Source organism: Onychomys torridus, chromosome 4 (assembly GCF_903995425.1).
Source record: "Onychomys torridus chromosome 4, mOncTor1.1, whole genome shotgun sequence".
NCBI lineage: Eukaryota > Metazoa > Chordata > Mammalia > Rodentia > Cricetidae > Onychomys > Onychomys torridus.
This window is the reverse complement of record NC_050446.1, coordinates 60,789,943-60,814,593: the sequence shown is the minus strand read 5'-3', so window position 1 is coordinate 60,814,593 and position 24,651 is coordinate 60,789,943. Positions and strand designations below refer to the sequence as shown.

The window sequence follows — 24,651 nt, the reverse complement described above, 5'->3', positions numbered from 1 at the left end:
GGTATGCTCTCACAACAGAGCGAACTGATTTGGCAGTGGTCGAGTCTATTCTAACAGTCTTGACAGCTCAGCTGAATATCAGGATTGCTAAAACAGAGATCGGTGGCTTGAGTTATGTAGGCTGATATTCAGGTACATCTTCAGAAGACAATATATACCAGCTGCTCATTGCTAAGTTTTCACCATTTAAGACAGATTGGGGAAGGGGAAATCACATGAAAAGGAAATTTCTGAGGGGAACAGACATGTGGATCAGGATAAGAAAGGACATGTACAAAGGGAAGTCTAAAGATTTTTAACTATGGTTAACACTTTAATTTCTTCCAATCTTTTCCCATGAGCATATCATTAATATCAAATTACAATTACCTTTTAACATCATATTTTTATTTTTGAATTTCATACATGTATATCATGTATTAACTGTTATCATTATAAATGTTGTTATTATATTCCCAAGACCCTGTCTTTCAACTTTCATTTACTACTGCATTCAAGAATTAACATTTTTAGTTTTAATTTTATTATTGTATTTGGGGATGGGGGGAAGGTGGGGGTGGAGGTGGGAGGGGGGAGGACAGGGGAACCCATGGCTGATGTGTAAAATTAAAATACAAATGTAATAATAAAAATGTTTTAGTTCTAATTTTAATTAGCTAACCTGTTGGCAGTATTGGAGACTGAACCCATGACTCTGTGCACGGTAGGCGGGTCTCTGCCACTGAAATATTTTCCTAGCACAGTGATTTTTTTAAATTCTATGTTGAGATAGAATCTTACTAAGTTTTTAAACCTGGTCTGGAACTTCCTCTGTAGCCCAGGCTAGCCTTAAATTTTTTGTTCTCCTGCCTTGACCTCCCAAATAGTTAAGATTTTAGGCCTCTGTCACCAGGTCTGGCACATATTGCTATTTTAGAATAGAATTCTTTAATGCTTTCAACCAATTACTTTAAAATACTTCAAGTTTGCCCTTTAAGCAAAGCTTTCTAATCTTTAATCATAATTTGAAAATTATGAGTTTTTTAAAAGAGGGGTTATAGGTCTTACCCAATGACTTAGATTAGGTAATCAGCAGAAAAAGACAAACTAGCCCCATAAAGAGAAATTTTTTTTTTCTGATAGCTCATTTACTTAAATTCTGAAACCCAAAGACGCACATAAGTGCATTATTAAGTAGTTCCTCCCTACACAATGCTTGGTACTCTATAGGTACAGTGAAAATCTCCAGCAGACAGTTGTCTGGTCATGACTTCTGTCATAGGAGAGTGATACATTATGGAAATAAACTACACAATGCTAGTTATTTAAGAAGAGTATCTTTAAGTAGTCCTGTCCTGTTCATCTGTTGTCTGCACTGTTACTGTAAGAAGAGTATCTTTAAGTAGTCCTGTCCTGTTCATCTGTTGTCTGCACTGTTACTGTAAGAAGAGTATCTTTAAGTAGTCCTGTCCTGTTCATCTGTTGTCTGCATTGTTACTGTAAGAAGAGTATCTTTAAGTAGTCCTGTCCTGTTCATCTGTTGTCTGCACTGTTACTGTAAGAAGAAGAGTATCTTTAAGTAGTCCTGTCCTGTTCATCTGTTGTCTGCATTGTCATTACTGTGTCATTTTATTGAAAATAGGCCTTGTCTTTCAGTGTTGAATTTCTTTAAATTACAAGAATCATGCTACTCTTAAAAACTCTTGGAAGTTCCTGTTTTCTGTGGAATATCTTCAACACTCTGTAGATCAAACTTTATTTGAGCCTTCCTCTCATGCTACTATGCACTATGAAATCAAGTCAAGTTCACTGACTCTAGTATGAAACAAGACATTGCAATTCTATTTTGATGGATTACAGATGATTGTAAATACCTGTTGTTAAATGACTGCATCTACACTCAATGGTTATTTTAAGAGCTGTCCATCATTACTCTTTTATAAATCTTCACTAATAGCATCCAGCATGTATTGGCAACCTGTAAACATTAGTTTGGGTTATATTGACTTCCTCATTCTTTGAAGCAGTAGAAATATATATTGAATCACAGAACTACATACGTTTCAGAAGGAAAATAGTCTAAAAATTGTATCTTTAAACATAGGAAACATTGATACCCATCCTAATTCCAAATTTTGACATTCTGTTTCTTAATGCAAAGGGAAGTGACAAAATTATACTAAATCTTTAATTTTTTAAGTAGAAGTCTTGGAACTGTGTAGGGTGGTTTCTCAAGGAAGACTATTTAAATTAGTTTCAGTAAAATATATATGAGGTTTTATTTTCTGCGATGAAATGATGCAATATGAATTACTACACATGTGCTTAATTTTGCCAGTCAGCAGTCAGCTTCATGTAGGTTTGATTTTATTATCATTACCAGGAAACCCAAATAAAACCACTCAATTGCTTCTGAGGGAATTTGTGCTGGAATTCTCCCTTGAATGTGGGTAAAGTAGTCATGTACACACACACAAAAAAATCTAAGCTTGATTACATCTAAGTGGATTACATCTGAAAAGCTGCTTCACTCAACTGTAATGACACCTTTTCTGAAATCTACTCTATATGAACTACACAGGGCCAGTTCTCCTTTGTTTTATGCAAATGATAAAAGGGCAACTTCTTTTTATATCTTGAGGCTATTTGAGGCAACCAGAAAAACAATCAACAATACTAAACAATCATCAATGATTTCTAATTTTCATCAATGCAGTTAGTATAAATGCAATTATTTTTCCTATGACTGATTAATATGAATATAGTCATTATCACCCCAACAAAATATACTTGTATATAATCAAAGCAGACTGTGTAGTGTAACTAGAGGCATTTTATCTGCGTGAGAGTCTCAGATAAATTGAAGTATTCAAGTTCATTATCAACATGTTTTTGATTATGTAACTTCACTGAATCTCAATTTCTGCATTTGCAGAATGAATTAAAATTTAATTGTGTTTGAATTAAGCGGAAGAAGTTAATGCAGAGGTTTTGTACAGGCAAGTTCCCCTCCTTACATATGGTCACCCTACTAAAGCAACTCATTTTTATCTGGGTTTGTCCTCAGTTAACATTTTTATCAAGTGAAAAGTATGGATACACAAAATAATTTATTTCAAAATTAGAGCAACCTCTATCAATTGAAAGTATACTTTATTTAAATTACATTTAATTAAAAATGTAGAAACATTTTATGATATCAACCTAGTGTATTTCTTTTGCCTTGTAGGAGCCTAAGTTGCCAGCGGATCACCTTGCATAAAAATCTGTTCTTTTCATTTGTTTGTAATTCGATTGTAACAATCATTCACCTCACTGCTGTGGCTAATAACCAGCCCTTAGTGGCCACAAATCCTGTAAGTAAAGCATGGTCTTACCTTTGAGAATTAGTGGGGAGAGACATGGGTTGGGAGTGGTTTCTGATATGGAATATATGTGTCATTAAATAAATACATATGTAAAGTTTGGGGTTTGACATGCAGAAGTCTATCTTAGCAATATTATAGTCTAGGAAGGTAAATTTCCTTCAATATTTCCATGGCTTCAGTTCATGTCATGGCTATGGAATCTTGATACTGCTGGCCCATAGATGACGATGACTAGATAACATTTGTTCAGTTCAATTTAAAAAGCAATCAAAGCAACTGAATACTTGCATGAAAGAAAACTATATATGTAATAGGAACTTTAAATTATATTTTGGCATGAGGCTTACATTAAAAATTAATAAAACCAGGAGGATAAGGATTTACATACTTTGTATGTAATGTTAAACTCCATTAAAATAAAATGTTAGAACAGTCTACCATTGTCTCAATATACACTAATAAAACTTTTCCTATAAGCCATATTTTAAAAATATATGCTAAAATTTTTATGTATATAAATTATCTGTGTTATAATTATATATCTATATACATACACATATACTATGTTTGGAGTCAGATACGTATTGTGGGGATTTATTAAGGAGGTTAACTCCACATAGTTAAAAAGGAGGTTTATTTTAGGGTAATTTACAGCCAGTAAAGGGGTTGGTTACAGGATCCAGGAGAGGTGAAGTCCAGCTGGGTTCTCTGGAGAACTCTGCTCGATCTACCATCCAGCATCTAGGATGACAAGGAACCAAGAGACCCAGCACATCCAGATCTCGGGTCTTCAGGGCTCCCGTCTTGGCCCTGGCACAGGGGAAGGTCATAGGTAGGCATGGCAGTTACCGGAAGCCTCACTAGGGGCAGTACTTCCAGGTCAAAGCTGGAACAACTACCCACTACAGATATATGTGTATATAGCAGAAATATTCACATTTTTAGAATCATCTACTTTAACGTTGAGGCAAAACTCCAATTTTGGATATGAATGTGTGTATATGTGTCTGTGTTTGTGTGCATCTGTGGTATGTGCATGCGTGGTGTGTATGTGTGTGGTGTGTGTCAATAAATGGTGTCCATGTATGTTGTGTGTGTATGTGTGTGGTGTGTGTGGCATATGTATGGTGTGTGTGTGTGTGTGTGTGTGTGTGTGTGTGTGTGTGTGTTGTGTCTCTGTATGTTTGTGCTCTTGGGAACATTAGGTTGTGTTTTCTGGATTATATTATCTAGTTACTGGAATCAAAGAAGAGAAGGAATTTTCAACAAATGGGTCAATAAATAACACTCTTGTATGTGTTTTATGTGTGTTTTTAGGGTAATTTACAAAGTTCTAAAGTTTCTCCCATTGTTTGCACATGTGCATCTGGGTGATTGAATCTGTCTTGTGTTTCTCTCTAAAGTCACTGGGGTAGGAAACAGACCAGGATATAATTAGCAATATAAAACATTGGCTGGCATTCTGCCATTTCAGAATGAATTTCTCTAGGAATGAGAGGATCCGTTTTGTAACATAGTAAGAGTTTCTAAGTCTTACATTTATACATAAGGGTATGTATTTAATAGAGAAGGTATAAGTTAAAGTACAGTGAATTTGTTATTTGAAAAAAAAAGTATTTTCTGGATTATATTAACAGTGCCCTCCACAGAACTATTTTTCTGAAGTATATCCTAAATGCTTCCTCTTATAATAATTTATGTTAATTTTACTTTAAATTAATTGTTTTTGGCTTTTCAAAACATGGTTTTTCTGTGTAGCTCTCTCTGGCTGTCCTGGAACTTACTCTGTAGACCAGACTGGTCTCGAACTCAGATCTGTCTACCTTTATCTCCCAAATGCTGGGATTAAAGTAACATCAAAATCAAATTTAGTTAGAAAAGAATGTAGTACCTATATAAACATTGAAAATTAAATATATTATAAATATAATGAAATCATCTTTAAAAATTATTTTATCTTTGAGAGACTTGAATATCATTTTGTAAAACACATACTGCATTATTTATAATTTTGTAAATGAATTTTTAACACATATTAAATGAAGAAATGACATTACAAATACCCTTTAGGAAGGTGTATTACATGTATATAATCATAAAAATAAAATTATAGACTTTGGTTTAGAAAGCAGCTCTGATTAATGTTATACAAATATTTGCAAATAATCTCACTTTCCTATTACTAGTTTTTTTGTTTTTTTTTTAAATCTATATAATGTGTGGCCATTTACAATGCATGCCTCATGGAAACATTCATGGATTTGGTAAATATGTATAAATGATAACTTTACAAATGCTTTAGGATGATATTTATGCAAATACTATTTGTTTTAGTTCATGATAACTCAAAACTTATTTCCCAGTGCTTTAGGTTTATATATGATATTTATTTCAGAAAATTATAACCACTAAATGTGTACTGGCTTTTAGACTGGAAATTTAAAATTGCCACATATTGCTACACATTCACTTACTTAAAGATAAAAGAATCTTTATCTCTCAGCTCCTTTGTGTTTCCTTTATCTGATGTTTGAAACTCTTTCTTCTTCCCTCTATAAGAGAAGAGAGAGTGGGAACCCAAGGAAAAGAGGAAGCAAAGTCACAGTTCTTTATCTTTATCCTGATATGAAAAGCTCATATTTTATATGTGGATAATGTGTAGATTCATTGGAGAATAACTTAGTAAATTTTATTTATGCCTGTGGAATGAAGGACACAAAACTTGCCAAGTATTTGCACATGTTTAATTAAGTGCAGATAAGACTATCTAAGTTTTTCTAACCAAAAGCAACAACCACAATCAAACAGATGTGTACTTGCATATGTGTGGACAGTTTATATTAATTATTCAATAACCAGAACACATTAGAAAAACAGACACCCTTTAAGCAAAGGGATGCTTTGGACTTACAGAATTGTTTGGAATATCACATGATTTTTATGAACTGACAGAGTTCATGGTTAATCACTTTAGATCCATCATAGGAAGAGTGTTCAAAAGAGCATTATACAACCCAAACTCCTTAGCTTGCACAGTTTTGTGTGAGTGGAAAGAAAAATCCCATGGTTTCTGAAATAAACTAGACAATTGCTTCTCCTGTGGATTTCATAAACTAAGAAAACACTCTTCCCTCCTAGGTGAGCTGCAAAGTGTCTCAGTTCATTCATCTCTACCTGATGGGCTGTAACTACTTTTGGATGCTCTGTGAAGGCATTTACCTGCACACACTCATTGTGGTGGCCGTGTTTGCAGAGAAGCAGCACTTGATGTGGTATTACTTTCTTGGCTGGGGTAGGTGCCACTGTGATCCCCTTCAGAATCATCTGATTAAGAAGACTTTTAGCTTTTAGGCAATGTGACTTACTACCAATCATTCTTAACATGTAAATCGATACTTTCCTCACTGTGACAAATGGAAATATATAAATCAAAGTGTCACAAACTCATTGTCTCATTTTGATTAATAATATGATACCTTTTTAACATTTGATATTTCAATGACAAGCTTATCCAAGTTGAATGATAGTGTCTAAAACAATAGAATTGAAATTATGGATTAAAGATCCAGTCTCTGCCCTCTATTGAATTTCCTTGGTCATGTGTAAAATGAGGACATTGGTGCTTTGAAATTTCACCAAAAACCCTTTGAGGTTCCCCTTCCCTCCCTCCCTCCCTCCCTCCCTCCCTCCCTCCCTCCCTCCCTCCCTTCCTCCCTACCTCCCTATTTGTCTCTTTGTTTTTAAGACTGGATCTTCTTGGCTTAGAATTTGCTAAGTAGATCAGGAAGGGTGTGAATTCACAGAGATTCACCTGCTTCTGCCTTCTGAGTGTTGGGATTGAAGATGTGTGTTACCACATCCAGCCCTGTTGAGATCTTCTTAAACTGTCATTTTATAATTAAATTGGGGGGGAGGGGTCAACAATTGAATTAAAATATGCAAAAGATCTACTTCTTTCACATAATCACTTGGCATTGTGTTACTCATAAAAACTAACAGTGGAACATACTGCCAGGTTTCTTAAGGTCATTGGAATAATGAACATAATATGTAGGAAATTAATTTAATAGGGCTAGTTTCCAGAGATAAAACAGATTTTATTTTTTTATTATCTATCTAGATAGAGATGTAGATATTGAGATATATTTAAAGAGGTATGCTTGTTCACATACCAAATTGTCAGTACATCCTGATTGTCTCTACAAAACATTTCACTTCAGTTTTTTTTTTTTTTTTTTGAGACACCGTTTCTCTATAGCTTTGGAGGCTGTCCTGGAACTCGCTTTGTAGACCAGGCTGGCCTCAAACTCACAGAGATCCACCTGCCTCTGCCTCCTGAGTGCTGGGATTACAGGCATGTGCCACCACCGCCCGGCTTCACTTCAGTTTCTTATTTGAAAGCTTCAAAACATTCAGAAATCATGGTATAAGAAACATATTTTTCTCTTTTTCTGCAAAACATGACTTACTGTGAATCTGTCTCTTACAGTAGAAATAATTATCAGCCTCAAAATTTCCAACAATTAATATTAAATATTAAGGGTTGGGGATTTAGCTCAGTGGTAGAGCTCTTGCCTAGCAAGCGCAAGGCCCTGGGTTCAGTCCTCAGCTCCAGGAAAAAAAAATATTATCCAATTTCACCCCACAGAAATTATGGGAATACAGAAATTCTTCCAAAGATTGTGACTTAGGCAGCATATTATAGTTTTAATCTCTGGAATCTTACTGATTCAAAATGGCATGTGCTTTTCAAACCTGATAGTTTGCCACATTTACTGCTTGACTATACATACGCAATTCCACAGTAAACATAAGTGGCTGTTAAAGTGTCTCTGAATTTCACATTTACAACTTCTTTGAGAAGCCTCATCTGTAAGGAAAAGCATCTATTCATTTGCTTTTGCCTTACTTGTAGGGTTTCCGCTGCTTCCTGCCTGCATCCATGCCATTGCCAGAAGCTTGTATTACAACGACAAGTAAGATATCTTCCACTTGTGACTTCTATTAGAGCTAAGCGAAGTGAAAACTTTTTATATAATGTCTTCACTTTATCCCCTAGTTGCTGGATCAGCTCCGATACCCATCTCCTCTACATTATCCATGGTCCGATTTGTGCTGCTTTACTGGTATGTAACTGCAATTCTCTGTTTCTCACTGTTGCTCCTATTACCTGAATCTCCCCTCCAACCTTATTAGTCAGAGTTGATGTGCTACTTAATTGACTAGGGCTCAATGAAGGTGTTCTGTTTATGATATGAGCAGGAAAGGTAAACTGCTAATTTGCAAGTGATGGAGAAGCACTAAGGACCATGTGTGGGAAGTTGCTTTTGCAGTTGAACTTGACTTGAGGTCAAAGCAGTTCAAAAGGAATTAGACAGATGCTAACAGTGATGCAGCAAGGACTCTGGCTCGGCTGGTGGGAAACAGCTGGTGCCTAAACCACAGCCAGGCAGGGAAGAAGAAGCAAACACTCTGACTTTTCTCTCTTCTTGTCTCTAACTTCTTAGTTCCTCTCGCTAGCTAAATATGGTAAATGTCAGAGCGTCAGAGAGTCTGAGGGATGATACCATGAGTTCTGCCTGCTCAGGCAAGTTGCAGAGCAGAGGCTTGCTCTGATAAGAAACTACAGCACACCTATGCAAGAGTAATGGGCCATTGAGGAAACAGCTTTATTTAGAAAGAGTATCCCTTGATGTATTCTGTAATACATCACTTAATATGCGTGTAGCAATTGGACATTTTTGAATGTGGCTGTGTTACCAGAAAATTTATAGAGCCCCATCACAACTGGGATTTCCTCTTTTAGGTTCTTAGTCTTCTTATTTAAATTTAAAAACATACACACATAACAAAAAAACCCCAAGGACACTGTTATTACAGTTTAAGAGAAAAACAACAGGGCGGACAGGCTGTAAATTTTCCCAGCTGGAGGGAGAAAGAAGAGGAAGAGAGAAAGACATGTCGTTTGTAAGCAGCCACATGGCAGAAGATGGGTGGGAGCTTCAGAGAAAGAGTGAGAAATCCCAGGGCATCAAGAAAAACATGGTAAGTTTTAGAAGAAGAGATAGATAGTACAAGAAAAATTTATGCTCCTCTGAGTAACTCAGATAAGTAGGCATCTCCACAGTCTTCTATGAGGAAGCCTGGCATGCATTTTTTAAAAAAAGAATAAGTAGATTATCTCATTAAGGGGATAATTATTCATCTCACCTCCTTAGCATGGCTTAAGATGAAGCAGTTTTTCTGAAGGGTGGTATCATGCCCAGGTGATCGACAGATCCAGCTAGACTAGTTCTTAAAGTACGTTATATCTTCATGCAGGGACAGAGGCAGACTCAATTTTGTCCTGGAGGAAATAGCTCTCCCTAATAAGCCTTAAGAGAGCCCTAGTACCCATTCTCAATGGCTTCCAAGACTACTATAATATTCCCAGGTTAAGAAGCCCTAAAAATTTAGGAAATAGGCTGAAATGGAGGAATAGATACAACCTGTCTTACCATGAAGATCTAGAGATCCAATTCCAAAGCTGTTCATCAGAAGGGATTAGTGTCCAGACTGGATTTTGGTTCACATGGTCATATATAGTCTTGAGGCAAGGGTGCTCATTTTGAAAGAGTTAAGAACCCAGAGCTCCTTTCTGGCATTCCTAACCATAAATCCAAGAACATATCCTGCTTCTGGCCAAGGATGAGAATGGTATTGTGCATTTTGGGAATCTTTTCCCCTAAGCTGTCTGGGCAGTTTTATTTTCTGTCTTTTTCACTTATAGGGTAACGAAAGTCACATTTTCTGCTTTCTTTGGGTTACTTCAATGAGCAATAAATTAATACAAACTAGCATAGAGAGTGAGATCCTAAGTGGTACTGTGCAGCTGGCATTAGGTTTCATATAAGAAGAAGCAAAAATTTCTTAGAACAAGTTAAATGCTTCTGACCCTTGCTTTCAGATGATTTTTCACACAAAAAAATTCTTCTATTATTTTACTATTGTTTTTCAACTTTAATTTAGTTTATATGGTTGCCTTAGAACACTGTTGACGTAATTCACAAATATCATTGTCAAGCTGTTCTCAAGAGTATATCATAACTGAGGCTCCTGGTAACTAATTTTGCTTTCCGTGTTTAGACCCTACTGCTTCATATTGTATAACAGGTAGACATACTAATCTATCCATAATAAGATTCTCAATTACAAAATATAGATCAATAATGGAGACTTTTATACCAATAGCAAATTGACAGTAAAATAAATTTAAATGACAATTCCATTTACAGCATCTGTACACACTGACAAAAATATCTGCTAATAAATTTAACTAAGGAAATGAAAGATTTTGACAATGAAATTTATAAAAAAGGAAATAATATCAGACATCCATATAAATGAAAAGATGTCTCATGTATTGAAAAGATTAATACTATTAAAATGCCTAATGCATTGTCTCAAGCAATCCACAGGTTTGGACACAGCACCTATCAAAATGTTAATGCCATCCTACATGGAGTTGGAAAAACAATTGTAAAGTCATATGGACTCATAAAAGTTACAGAATTAAAAAAAAAACAATTCTAAGCAAAAATAACAGAGAAGGCATCACAATACTAAACTTCAAAACACAGTATAAATCCATGATAATAAAAGCAGAATATGACTGACATGAAACAGACACAATCTACTTACGGAACAAATTAGAATATAGATACCAACCTTCATGTTCATGGCCAAGCTATTTTAATACTGAAAAATATCAACTGGTTAAAAAACAGTCACGAAGGAGAAGTGGTGCTTGGCTCACTTTATTTTTAACCTCTCCATTACTTTGCTTCCTCTCCTGTAATGACGGTATAGTAGAAATTCCTCAAAAATTCTTTTAAGGAGTAAATGACATGTTCTGGCATGTGACTAGCAGAATGCCTAGATTATGATAAAATGTGCAAAAGAATTCTTTCAACAATTCTTCACTTGTCATTTCTGCATGATACCATGATTCAGTTTGGAACAGAGCTCACAGAAATTAAGACATGTTATGCAGACTACCCATGAACAAACCCAAGTCAATATTTTATTGCATGTGACCAGAGTGTGCAGCAGTAGTTTGCAATTCAAACTCTTAAAATCAGAGGTGCTAATGAAGGAAAAGCACCTACAAAATGGAAAATGTAACAACAGCTAACTCAATCTCCAGAAAAGCCTGTCTACACCAACTTTGGGAGAGAAGAGCAGGGATGTAACCTCAGTAAAAAGGACACTGCTCAGTCAAAGGAAGTAAATATGTGCTCTATCTTCATAAAACATTTGACACCGAGTGACCTAAGACAAAACTAGGACACTGTTTCTTATCCAATTTAAATTGTTCTGTCCTTGTTTTAACTCTGGGGTCCCTCATTGGCCCTTTAAATTCCAGGAGTCTAGGCGGGGCTCTAGTCTTTGTACAGTTTCAATAAATAAGTCATTTAAACACAATCCATCTTTCTTGCTCAGACTCCCTCCTTCACACTCCCTCACGCCAAGCAGGAGGGTGCATCTCCAGCACTTTTAATATACTGCTGAGAGACGATGCATTTAATTTGAGATCTTGGAGACGTTTAGGCCACTTGAGGGCATAGGTAAGGAATTACTGGCCGTCCTTGCATGGAAGTCTTCCAACAGTACTCCCTCAGCCACTGTACTGAATCTCTCTGCTTCTTTCTGTGACTCTGGGTATGTGGTGATAGGAAGATATGTGGTGATACTTTGTGTATGCTCTAGCAAATAAAGCTTGCCTGAAGATCAGAGGGCAAAGCTAGCCACTAGTTAGCCATAGAGGACAGGGAGTGGTGGCATACACCTTTAATCCTAGCACAAGAGAAGTTGAGACAGGAAGTGATATGGCTGGGCAGAGAAAGGAATATAAGGTGGGAGGAGACAGGTGCTCCCCTCACCCCCCCCTTTTGTTTTTGGCTGAGGAGTTGGTGAGGTGAGAGGTGGCTGTGACTTGCTCCTTTGTCTCTCTGATCTTTCAGCATTTGCCCAATATCTGGCTCTGGGTTTATCTTAAGGACTAATTAGGATTTGTGCTACAAAAATATCTTGTGGCTGTTGAATATTATGGGAGCCCTAGTAAAAAAAGATTTCTCAGCAGGCATTAATACCTGTACCTCTTCATCTTCCCCAGGGATGGGTGCCATAATCAACCGAGTGCTCAGCCTTATATATGTATACACAGAGCAACACTTACAGATAGACTTATGTATTTACATGCATGTCTAAATACACACACACACACACACACACACACACACACACACACACACACACACACAAAACAATGATAAAGAGAAAGAGGCTATGAGTATGAGAAGGTATGGGGATGGAGGTTTACCTGAGGGGAGCTTTAGGAGGGAGAAGGTAAGTGGGGAATGATGAAAACGAAGAACTCATGTGTAAAATTCTCAAAAACATAAATAAATAAAAACCACCAGGAATCTTTTAACCATGTCTGTCCCAAGTCAGATAAAGTTCAGATAAGTTCATCTAAAATTTAACATTTTTCTTGTGCTTTTGCTTAAAATACTTACTGACGTGGGAAACTGCACAGAGCATGGTATCCAGTTCACCCTGCCCCAGCTATATATAGAGAGAAGCTTACATAGACATTGGCTTCCTCATCAATTCTAGTTTCATGTTTTAAATAAGCATGATGGCTTTAAAGAATCTTTTTGTATTTGGCTATTCTTTCATGGAGGATGGGTTCTAAACTGCCACATTTCTGCCATTTATTAGTGTTTTTTGAACATTAGGATTTTAAAATACTTTATAATATATTTTATACCTATAACTTATAAATGGATAAAAATTCATTTATAAGTGGATAAAAGAATCATCACCCAGCTTTTTCCAGGAAGTGGCTGGGAATTTTTTTTTTATTTTGAAAACCTCCATGTATATTTAAGAGGGAAATCTGTTTAGAGGGGGTAGGAGTGCAGCTGGCATGCTGACTTGGCCATCCTTCTTCCCCACCTGTCAAATGGCATTCTCTGTTTGTCTTCACCGCATTTCAGTGTGTATAAACGTGTGCTTCTCATTAGGGGGCTGCTTTAAAGCCTATGCTACATGGAATTCTCCTAATAGTGGAGTAATTTTATGCTTAATATTTTCAGGACACATGTTAAAATTAATAAACACATATTATTTATTCTTTTTTTGCCTTGACAGATGGGTTAACCTTGTCTGAATTTATTTATTTATTTATTTGTTTATTTGTTTGTTTGTTTGTTTGTGTTTCAAGACAAAGTTTCGCTGTGTAACAGCCCTGGTTGTCCTGAAACTTGCTTTGTAGACCAGGCTGGCCTCAAACTCACAGTGATCTGATTGTCTCTGCTTTTTGAGCACTGGGATTAAAGGTGTGCACCACCACCGCCCAGCTTTGAGTTTATTAAGGTGTATAAACATAAACTACATACTTGTTTGTTGTTTAAAAATTTATGATTAGGTTACCAAACAAAGGACAGATGCAATAGAAGTCAAGATGAGAGAAAAAAGAAATAGATTAACCATTTGTCCAATATGACATTTCTGGACACAATCTCCTTAAAAGCATGACGAATTGTCAATGGGAAATGGGTAAAGTTTAGTTTGTATTTCTGTCAATATAGTAGTCAGTGTTAACTGTCCACTTGATGGAATGACCTACAGGCCTCTGAGTATGCTTGTAGGTGATTTTCTTAATTACTTTAATTGATGTGGGAAGATATGTTTTAATCATGGGTAGGACCATTTCATGGCCAGGTAATCCCGGACAGAATAAATGAAGCAAGTGAAATAAGCACCAGCATGCGTTCCTCGCTCCTGATTCTCGGCTTAATATAGAACTGGCCCAACTGCTTCAGAGTCCCGCTGCCTCCACTTCCCTTTGTAACAGACTGCTCCTTGAACGGCGTGCTGAAATAGACTCTCACACACTTTGTCAGAGTATTTTATCACAGGAAGAGGAAAAGGAACTGAAACAGTCAGTATGAAAGTTGAGAAAGTAGAGTTTGGAGAAAGAAAAAGTGGATGAAAGGGATGGGAGGGTACAGACAAATTAAAATTATGTTAATTTATGTTTCATAAGGCAGATTCCTAATTACCGAGTCAAATTCCATTTTCAGAGTTGTAGGAATGAATCTCTTCAAAGACAGTGTAATCTCTTGGGGGAAAGTTGCTACATCACATAAATAGTAAATTGTAGTTGCAGAAAGTTATTTATAGAAGTTGTTATGGAAAACCAAAGATTCTTTCTCTAGCATCATCTAGGTTGATTATCAGCTGGTTCAGTTGTATGACCGTATCTTCATAAGCATAAAGAAAATTACAATCTTTTTTCAGGTACTTGTTATAAGAAATGTTTATATAAAAGATATTGTGAAGATTATTACAAAAGGAAGACAAAACAAATACATAAAAACAGTTATTATGGCAGAATACATGCCTGGAGAGTCTATACTATGTGCACTGAGGAAAAGGTGATTTTTAAAAAATCAGTATTTGTTGAGGCTGGAGAGTTGGCTCAGCAGTTAAGAACACTTGCTGCTCTTCCAGAGGACCTGTATTCAGTTCCCAGCCTACATGTTGGGCAGCTCATAACTGCCTGTATTTCCAGCTCCAGGGACCTGACTTCTTCCTCAGCCCTGTATGGGTACACACACATATACACGCATGCACACACACACACACACACACACACACACACACACACACACCACAAATAAATCCTAAAAAAAAAAATGAACATTTCTTAAGAATAGTTCCTTCTGCTAAAAGTGTTTATGACCTTGATTTGGAATCATAGACAAGCCTTAAATATTATATAGAAAATGAACTAAGAAAATAACTGAAATATTTCCAGAATGAATGTGATTCATAATAAGTCTACAATTCTACCATAATTTTATTTTTCTAAAAGTTAATTTCATCAAAATTCATGTACCTGTAATCTGAATAGCATCACTTTAGAAATACACACTAATTAATACGTGTATTATACAAAATGTGCCTTCAGTCTTTGTGCATGAAATAGTCCAGGTTTTAGAAAAAGGGAGTTCTTGTAAGGCTTCTTAATACTAAACATGAACTGACTTTTAGATGCTCTTCTATTTTCACTTTAGGTAAACCTCTTTTTCCTATTAAATATTGTACGCGTCCTCATCACCAAGTTGAAAGTTACTCACCAAGCGGAGTCCAATCTTTACATGAAAGCCGTGAGAGCTACTCTCATCTTGGTACCACTACTGGGCATTGAATTTGTGCTTTTTCCGTGGCGGCCCGAAGGAAGGGTTGCCGAGGAGGTGTATGACTATGTCATGCACATCCTGATGCACTATCAGGTAAGGCGCTCCTGCCGATCAAGGGGGCAAGCTTGACAAGTTCTGTACTGAGTTTGCATGTGGATTTGGTTTTACTCTTGACTGCTTCTGTAACAAGTGGACTATAAATACATGCAATCTTTCGGATTCTTGTACCTCCTCTTGGGCACTTTTCCTTTGTTGCTTTGTCTTGTTCAACTTCAGTGTGATAGTTTTTGCTTCATCTTATTTTATTTTGTTATATTAAAAAAAATGATGGGGTGAAAACTTGGCCATGAGGGTAAAGGTTAACAACTGAACTGTCGTGTATCTCTGCTGGGACTGCGAAAATCAGTCATCTTTAATAGAGGGACACTGGGCATATCAACCACTCCAGGACAGGCCTCATGTTCAGGAGGAGTTGACCAACATATAATGCACTCCCTAGTTTTTTGTTTGTTTGTGTGTTTGTTTGTTTTGTGTGTGTGCTTTTATTTGGTTACAGTTTGGTGGGTTTTTTTTTTTTTCCTTTTTGGGTGAGGTTTTTGTTTGTTTGTTTTCTTGGTTTTGGGGGTTTTGCTTTTGTATTGAGTATTTGTTTTTTGAGAAAGAACTTAAAGTTGTGTGAGCAGGGATTGGGAGAGGACTTGGAAGAACTTGGGGGTGGGAAAGAATATGACCAAAATATTTTAAATTTAAAACTGTTTTAAATAACAAAGAAAAGAATAAAAAACAGATCCAGATAATTCTGTTTTGTTTTTTTTTAAACAGGGTCTTTTGGTGTCTACAATTTTCTGCTTTTTTAATGGAGAGGTACGCTTATTGATTTTACTACTTTTATAATTTATACAGTTTTTCTTTTAAAACAAAATGGGATTATAAACTCCTCCCAAAACAATTATTATTATTATTTTGAGATAGGGTTTCTCTGTGTACCTCTGGCTGTCCTTGAACTTGCTCTGTAGATCAATCTGGCCTTAAGCTCAGATCTGCCTACTTCTGCCTCCTGAGTGCTGGGATTAAGGGCATGTGCCATCACTGTCCAAGCCCAAAACAACTATTTCAAATACCAATTTTATCACAGAAAAAATAATATAAAATTACTTTTTGTAGGTACAAATTTTCATCTAAAAACACAGGTAATATTAGAGTTGAGAAATAGGAAAAAGTTAATCTTACTTCAAAATATTCCAATGAGTAGGCAGCCCTTTGACCTACCATTAGGAGATACTAAGTTTGGATGTTGCCCTGGGGACAGTAATGGGGGCAAAGGTTAACTTCATAGAGCATACATTGTCACAAGAAACAAGCTAAGCATTTCTCCCTTTCTCTTTTTCAGTAGGCTCAACTATGTAACTTTTAAAAGATTTTACCATAGACACAAAAGATTAAAACAAATTAACATTGGCGATTTATAGGCTGTTACCTGAGGACTTCCTACTTGAGAGGTTTCAGTAATCTAACTGGGTCCATATTTCTATACACATGGATAGTGTTACTGCTCAGTTTGAGCATTATTGTCTTTGCTTTTTGTTTGTTTCTGGTCTATTGGCCAATTTTCATCTGGAGCATGCTAGCAGAATTGAGCACAGCACAGAAGTCCAGACAGCAACTCAGTGAGAAATGGGCACTGAAAACCGAGAAACTCACCAGGAAACCTCAGATGGGGGACACATGGCCCAGTGGGCAATATCTACAAGGATATTTCCTATAAAATAAATGATTGGAAATTACATACATCTCACGAGAAACTATAAAGTATTTTTTCCTCACTTAAGTAAACTTTTACTTTTTTTCTCTTTGGATGTGATTTAACAAATTGTTTAAAGTAAAAATTAAAGTGTATGTAACCGAAACTATCACCATTACATTGTATTTATTTAGGACAGCGTGTATAACAGTGGGACAGAACAGTGCACTGTCAAATGTGACTATTGTGCTAGAACTAGTTCTGTGACTCTCCTATGTTATACATGGGAGTGACTGTCTTCCTCTAATCCATAACACTTGTAGACAGAGAATGCACTAAGAAAGGACCAATAAATCATTTTTTCTTGACAGGGAAACTCAAACAGACTTTATTATGTATGTATGTACGCAGATGCACTGACTTAGGCAATCTTGTATGTTGCTGATGTTGGCTATAACATTTAGGTTTTCATGAGAACGATATGAACACATGCCAAAGAGCATGTATGAAATATGGAAGACAGGGTTTTTATCTATAGACACAGATTAGTGTGGTTTTAATATTTAAATCACAGTCACTGGGAAAGTAAGTAGTGGACTAGAGTAGGAGACGATGGGGAATGAACGAGACAGGACCTTTAGATTCTAGAGACAGGTCTTTCTTCCTAGCAGTTATATTTTAGGAAAGACTTGGAACCAAAGAAAGTGTATTTGTCCTTATAAAATGGAAATAAAAGCAAGTTATTTACACTAATGTCAAAAAGGTGAATGTAAACTGAGGAATGTAAAGTTTTCATACAATGCCCAACCTCACCACATCCTTAAAATAGTATAGCTTCATTGCTCTGTTGGTCAAATAACTCACCGTTTCAATGAAAAACCATGCAGAACTGGGAGCATTAATTATACTGCAATCTAAATGTCAAATTGGCGCTTTCCTTCCGAAACAGTGTCCAGGGATTATTGAAGTGAATGCCTTGCACTCCTGTTGTCCTTTATCTGTATAAACAAAAGAGACACAGTACCTTGTTCTTCTGCCATGCCTTAAATTGAGAAAATTTGGCATTGGAAAACTTTAATAATAAGAAATCCTTTGAACTAGGTGGTTGCCAGATCCCTCAGTTGATCACAACATCTGTAACATTTGTCCTCTTTCCTTCTGCTTGGGAGACACAATCCCTGTTTGAGTGTGATCTCATCCCTCATCTTAAGAAATGCCTTATCCCCTCCCATTTTGTCTCTTTGCCTCTTAGTTTTTTCCCACTCTTGTAACATGAAGAAATAGCTGCCAGATTCAGTTTGTGTGGTTCCAAGTATGTCATGTTTTTGTTAAAATCAGTTGCTTGGTTTTAGTTTCCTTCTTGCCCTTCACAGTAGGTCAAGTGGCTTGCTTTTGCCTACTCTCTGCACGTGCACTTGACTCTCACTGCTGATTTTTCAGCAGACATCTATCTTCCTCTTAGCATTTCTTGCTAGTTAACAGAAGTTGACAAGTGGCTAGGCCACTTCCAGCACCATCCCACTCAAATAAAAATATGTCCTGGTAATGTAAACAAGGGACTATGGTCATCAGAAGGGCATATGTATCAACAATACATTATATGTATTTTTACCAACTAAACAACAACAACAAAAAATCGTTGAGAAGCCTTAACATTCAGTAAAGAAAACTGGGTAGTTTTTCTTTATCTCTATCATATTTTTAAAAGTTGATTTAGATTAATGAGTATTATCATTGATCCTTATGGTATATAAATGAGCATATACTATGCTAAGCATTGGATTTAGCTGCCTGCATAAAACTCATACACACACCACTTAAACCATATCATATCTTTTATAGCACCCAGCTACATATTTTTTATTTTTTCCCATTTAAACTTACTGAATGTCTAATTTAACACTCTGTTAAATAAATGTGCTCTTATATTAGAGAAAGAAGTTAAAAAATAACTTTTTTTTTTAATCACACACGTTTGCAAAGACCCTGGGTCTTTATTAAATTCATTTTTTAACTTTGGTAAATAATAATTCACACATCAGGACATTGTCTTTTCATGATTTTTCTGTTGATTTAAGAAGAAATCACTAAAAAGAAATAAGTTGATAACTATCACCATAGATTCTTCAAGGATAAACATCTAACAGCTCAAACTAATTTTGACTGCTGGGATTTAGTTAGCTTTTCTTTTAGAAATATTGGTCCTAGGGCCTCAAGATGGGTGTCTTCTTGTTGAGGTCTTTTAACATTAGTGTGGATTATTTTATGAAAAGCTATATCCCACTCCCATTCAATTTGAAGCTATGTAGGTCCAGCATCTGATTAGTCTAGCATTCATAATAAACAAGAAAAATATGAATAAACATGAGAATAAAATAATTCCCACCAAAAATAGTTACATAATTGTTTGAAAGCATTTTTCATATCTCTAAATATTTACTTAACACATACCATTTAAAGCCATTACAGATTGGCTGGTGGTGTCACAGGCTTTTAATTCCAGCACTTGGGAGGCAGAGGCAGGCAGATAGATCTGTGAGTTCCAGGCCAGCCTGGTCTACAAAGTGAGTTCTAGGACAGCCAGGACCGTTACACAGAGAAACCCTGTCTCAAAAAAAAAAAAAACAAACCAACAAAAAACCCATTACAGTTATAATTTGCTTGCATTTTAAATGATACTACATGCATAAATATTACTAAGCTACTTTAATTTAAATATCTTATTTGTTGATTTACAATTACTAAACCACAAGAGAAGCAAATGCAGTTTTATTCAAGATAAATACATATATTATCCTATAATTCTTTTATTACCACAATACTCACAGGAATATACATTAGCTTTTGTTGTCAAATATGAAAGCATTGTCCTGAAAGTCCAAAAGTTGATGAATTTCTTAATAATATATTGTATAACTGAGCTTATAATATTTTACTTATAAGTGTTTGAATTACAAAGAAATTAAATGGACATGTCTGTAATTAATTTTGAATTATGTTTAAGAAATGGATGGCTACATATTTGACCATCCCTTTTCCTTTAATACTAAAACATGAAGTAAGACAGGAAAACCTTGTTTTTATCTTAAGTAATAGCATATAAGAAACTTGAAAGTACCCCCAAAGTTATAGCTTCCTATAAATCAGTATTGGTTGTAGAATGTTTAGAGTTTGGAGAGGGAACAAGAAAAGAAATAGGACAGACTTTATGAAATATTTAATATAGATTTTACATGGATATGTTAAACAGAAAGTTAACTATGTATCCTTAATATCTGAGGATGTTAACAGTATGTGGATTGCTGCAGATTTTTTTTAAATGCTTAGATTCCTGGGGAGGGGCACATAAATGTAGGTGGAGTTTTCTTGTGCCACAGCTGCTTCCAAATAATCACTCAGAAACTTAATATTAATTGTAAATATTGGCTGATAGCTTAGGCTTGTTACTAACTCTTACATTTAAATTAACTAGTATTTCTTATCCATGCTTTGCCACATGGCTTGGTACCTTTTCTCAGTACAGCACACCCATCTCATCTCATTCCTCTCTGCATCTCCTCCCTTCTTCCTACCAGTCCTTAGTTTGGTTGTCCCACCTATACTTCCTGCATGGCTACCTGCCAATAGCTTTTTATTAACCAGGAGAGCAACACATTTTCACAGCATACAGGATTACCCCACAGCACATAAAAAGTAGCCAAAAATTAAGTGACAGCCTGTGAAAAACTATTCAAACAATGAACACTTGGGCAAACATATATCATGCTACAGCAATAGAGCAAATATTTCATGACCTAGAAGTGGTCAGCCTCTAGGTTGCGGAGGCTGATCTGATAGTATAAAGGTGATGCCATCTGTGCTTCGAATAGAACATTTTCATCTCATCTAATGGGTTGTTATTGCTGTTTCTGTTTCTTGATTGATAGGTTCAAGCAATTCTGAGAAGAAATTGGAACCAATATAAAATCCAATTTGGAAATGGCTTTTCCCACTCTGATGCTCTCCGCAGTGCATCCTACACAGTGTCAACAATCAGTGATGTCCCAGGGTACAGTCATGACTGTCCCACTGAACACTTAAATGGAAAAAGCATCCAGGATATTGAAAGTGTTGCCTTAAAACCAGAAAAAATGTATGATCTAGTCATGTGAAAATAGAGAGATCTCACCTGTTTTGTGCCATTTGAACCTATGGTTTTAAAGCCAGAAGATTTAATAGCAAACGGATTCTTGAATGCCACAAAGAAAGTCCTCAAGTGAAATGAGACTTGTATTGATAAATTTAACAACCCTCTCTCTACGGGGGGAAAAGCCTCAACTGATGATGTTGGCCAGTAAATACTCCCACTGTGACTGATTTCAAGTTACCAACCTGATGTCACTGAATGTGGAATTGGAAAGAAGATAAGCACAATCAACTCTCGGGAGCTGACATGCCTCAGAACCCACACAACATAGCAGGCCCTCACCCATGGGTGACTGTGCACCTTCACACCCACACCGACCAGAGCTCTGCTCTTCCCACTCGAGGAGACCTCACTCAATCTTTCAGACATGAAAAGACAATTTGATATTTGTTTGTTGTAAAACCCTTTGTCCTGTTGTCATTTGGTGGCAGCAAGCAGTTTGCCCAGCAAAGACTTCAACCCTCTTTAGAACGCCTCCAATGGACTGTCATCTCACGTTCTTTTCTTTAAGAAAAGCAACTGAGCAGAATTCCTGTGCGTTTTTCAGTTGCTGCTACATACGGTTGTATCCTGTGGCACATCTGTTCTGACACTTGGTGAGCAAATTCTACAGTTTGCAATCATTTTCTGAATCACTAGGGAAATATATTGGTGGAAGCTGCAAACACTTTGCCAGCTACTTAAAAAAAATCTTATTGCAGGCATAGGAGGAAATCAGTTTTCCTGAATCTGTAAATAGAAACTCTGGCCTTTCCATTTCTACTGTGTAGACAAGTGATCAATCATTTTACATGAAGAGATTCAATGAAGGATTTGTTTTTATCTTCTAAATCTGAGAGAGAGAGAGAGAGAGAGAGAGAGAGAGAGAGAGAGAGAGGAGAGAGAGAGAGAGAGATTGCTGTGAAAATGAACCTGTAAATACCCTGTCATTTTATTTTATTGTTTCAGTTCAAAACACAACCTAGGTAACATTTAAAGCAGATAGATAATGTAGCATCATATGCAACTTAGTATCTGATACTGTATCTGGGCTGATTCTATGGTGAAGTGGAACCCTGAATTCTATATTTGGTAAATATTTTAAGGACAACCAGATACCAGCATCAGAAGTTTGAGAACCAAGAACAAACCCCAGAAATAGCAGTGATAAGATATGAAATATTTATTTGAAAATGCAAAGCCATAATTCCACAAACACATTATCTTTGGTGTGCTGACATATTTCTTCTTTGATGTTGATGATGACTCACTGAAATCAGGAAATTTTTAACAATTACAGCAAGAGAAGCTAGTCTGCTACACGTGTGGACTTTAATTCACTAAAATATAACTTTACTGACTATTACTAAATGAAGACATATGATTTTGAAAAAGACCCAGGTTATTTTTTAAATGAACCATAGAGGAATTTTATCTATATAATATACTCTGTTTCAGTATTTCAGTAGACTACTATGATGATAATCCAAGCCAGGAAAAGCCTTGAACTTATTGAGGAAGAACTGTCAGGTATTTAGGTAAGAATTAAATTAAGACAGAAGAAAGCCTTGTTCATGAGGTAAAGTGACATTGAAATGGATTTAGTTTTTCTAACATTACTTTGTTCTGGGCTTTCTGAAGAACAAGATTGACTTCAGTTAGTAAAAGTCAGTTTGGCAAAAGCCATATATGTGTGTTTTGAAGTATGTCAGTCAGGTTACAATGGATGAAAGTAATGATTTAGTCATCACTAATAGTGTCTTATGCTGCAATAGTTGTTTAAAATTGTCAAGGAAAATAATTCAAATTATCAAGAACTGACATGTTAGATGATCTGATATACAGATTTGTAATTTACCTGTACAGGAAATGGTGTTGCTAAGATAGTGTCAATTTTGTTGATTTCACAGCAAGCCAGCATTAGAAAGGAATGCAGATTGTTCTGAACTTTCAGTTGCCAACACTGTATAAAACTTCCTTTTACTACACTCAAATTTTAGCTATTTATTATCAGAGGCCTAGATTCATATTTTTGCTGACAGTGTTCATGTAGTTCTGTATTCTTCCAAACTGTCAAGTATTAACGATAAACAATAGTACAGAATGCTGAATTACTAGAGAACATGTTTAAAAGGTATTATAATGTTCAGTTTTATCATTCTTTTATCATACTGAGTGGTGTTGAGATTTCTTTATTGCCAGCATCTACTGTGGTGTACCCCTCAGCTACACCAGTCTGAGATCAGTCAGTACTAGTTCTGCAATGCTATTTTTGAAACTAGACTTCTATAAAACTGAAGTGCCAATGGAAACTTTCTGTATTGCTTGTAGGAGAAAAGAAAATCTGACAGTTTCATAAGAAAACTTCTCTGGTGCCTAGAAACTAATTTGGAGAATTTCTAGCATTTTGAAAGTTAGATCTATCATTTTCTACAATTATTTGTTAAAGTCTTGGCTGACATTTTTAGAAGTGACTTTGTATTTTTTTTAACTGATAAATCATCCATGCTGGAGTTTTGTGTTTGTTTAAATATAACAAACTGTATAGGGCTTAATAGTACTCACAGTGTTGCACTACTTACTGCTTAGATGTTTTCATGTGAATGTTGTAATTTCCTTTGTGTTTTAATTTGCTCACAGAAACATTATTCAAGATGTTCCAGTCACTTAAAAGAACTTATGCTATTTCTACTTAAAAATCTCTATTTAGATTTTATGAGAATATTAAAGTTGCAAGTTAACATTGATGTTCACTCATCTTCATTGGAGTACAGAGTAATTGAATTTCTCACAATTTTTTTGCAACAGTTAATGAAATATTTTGCAAAATAAATGGTGATGTCTTTAGTCCTCTCTTTAAAGACTTCAATAAACTAGTAAGTGAATTTAATAAATTAATTAAAAAAGATATGAATTTGTTTTCCATGCTAAGACTCTAACATGCACAGATTCTTTTTGTAAAAATATATTTATTAAATTTTTTTTCATTTCACATACCAACCCCAGTTCCCCTTCCTTCTCCTTCTCCTGCCTCCTCACCTCCCTCCCACTCTGCCCCCATCCACTCCTCAGAGTGGGTAAGGCCTCCCATGGTAGTCAACAAAGTCTGGCATACCAAGTTGAAGGAGAGCCTAGCCCCTCTCCATT

General features: G+C 35.9%; 1 protein-coding gene across 3 annotated transcripts in view; it reads left to right on the top strand.

Annotated features, from left to right (window-relative positions):
- Positions 1–24,247, top strand: part of Calcrl (calcitonin receptor like receptor) — a 92,821-nt gene extending 68,574 nt beyond the window's left edge. For all 3 annotated transcript variants that reach the window (XM_036185912.1, XM_036185913.1, XM_036185911.1), the window contains 7 exons: positions 3,209–3,335; positions 6,486–6,639; positions 8,263–8,323; positions 8,407–8,473; positions 15,473–15,691; positions 16,421–16,462; positions 21,266–24,247. In XM_036185912.1, the coding sequence (XP_036041805.1) occupies positions 3,209–3,335; positions 6,486–6,639; positions 8,263–8,323; positions 8,407–8,473; positions 15,473–15,691; positions 16,421–16,462; positions 21,266–21,490 (895 nt within the window). In that variant the 3' untranslated portion in view covers positions 21,491–24,247. The remainder of the gene's footprint in view (positions 1–3,208; positions 3,336–6,485; positions 6,640–8,262; positions 8,324–8,406; positions 8,474–15,472; positions 15,692–16,420; positions 16,463–21,265) is intronic.
- Positions 24,248–24,651: the final 404 nt, after the last annotated feature.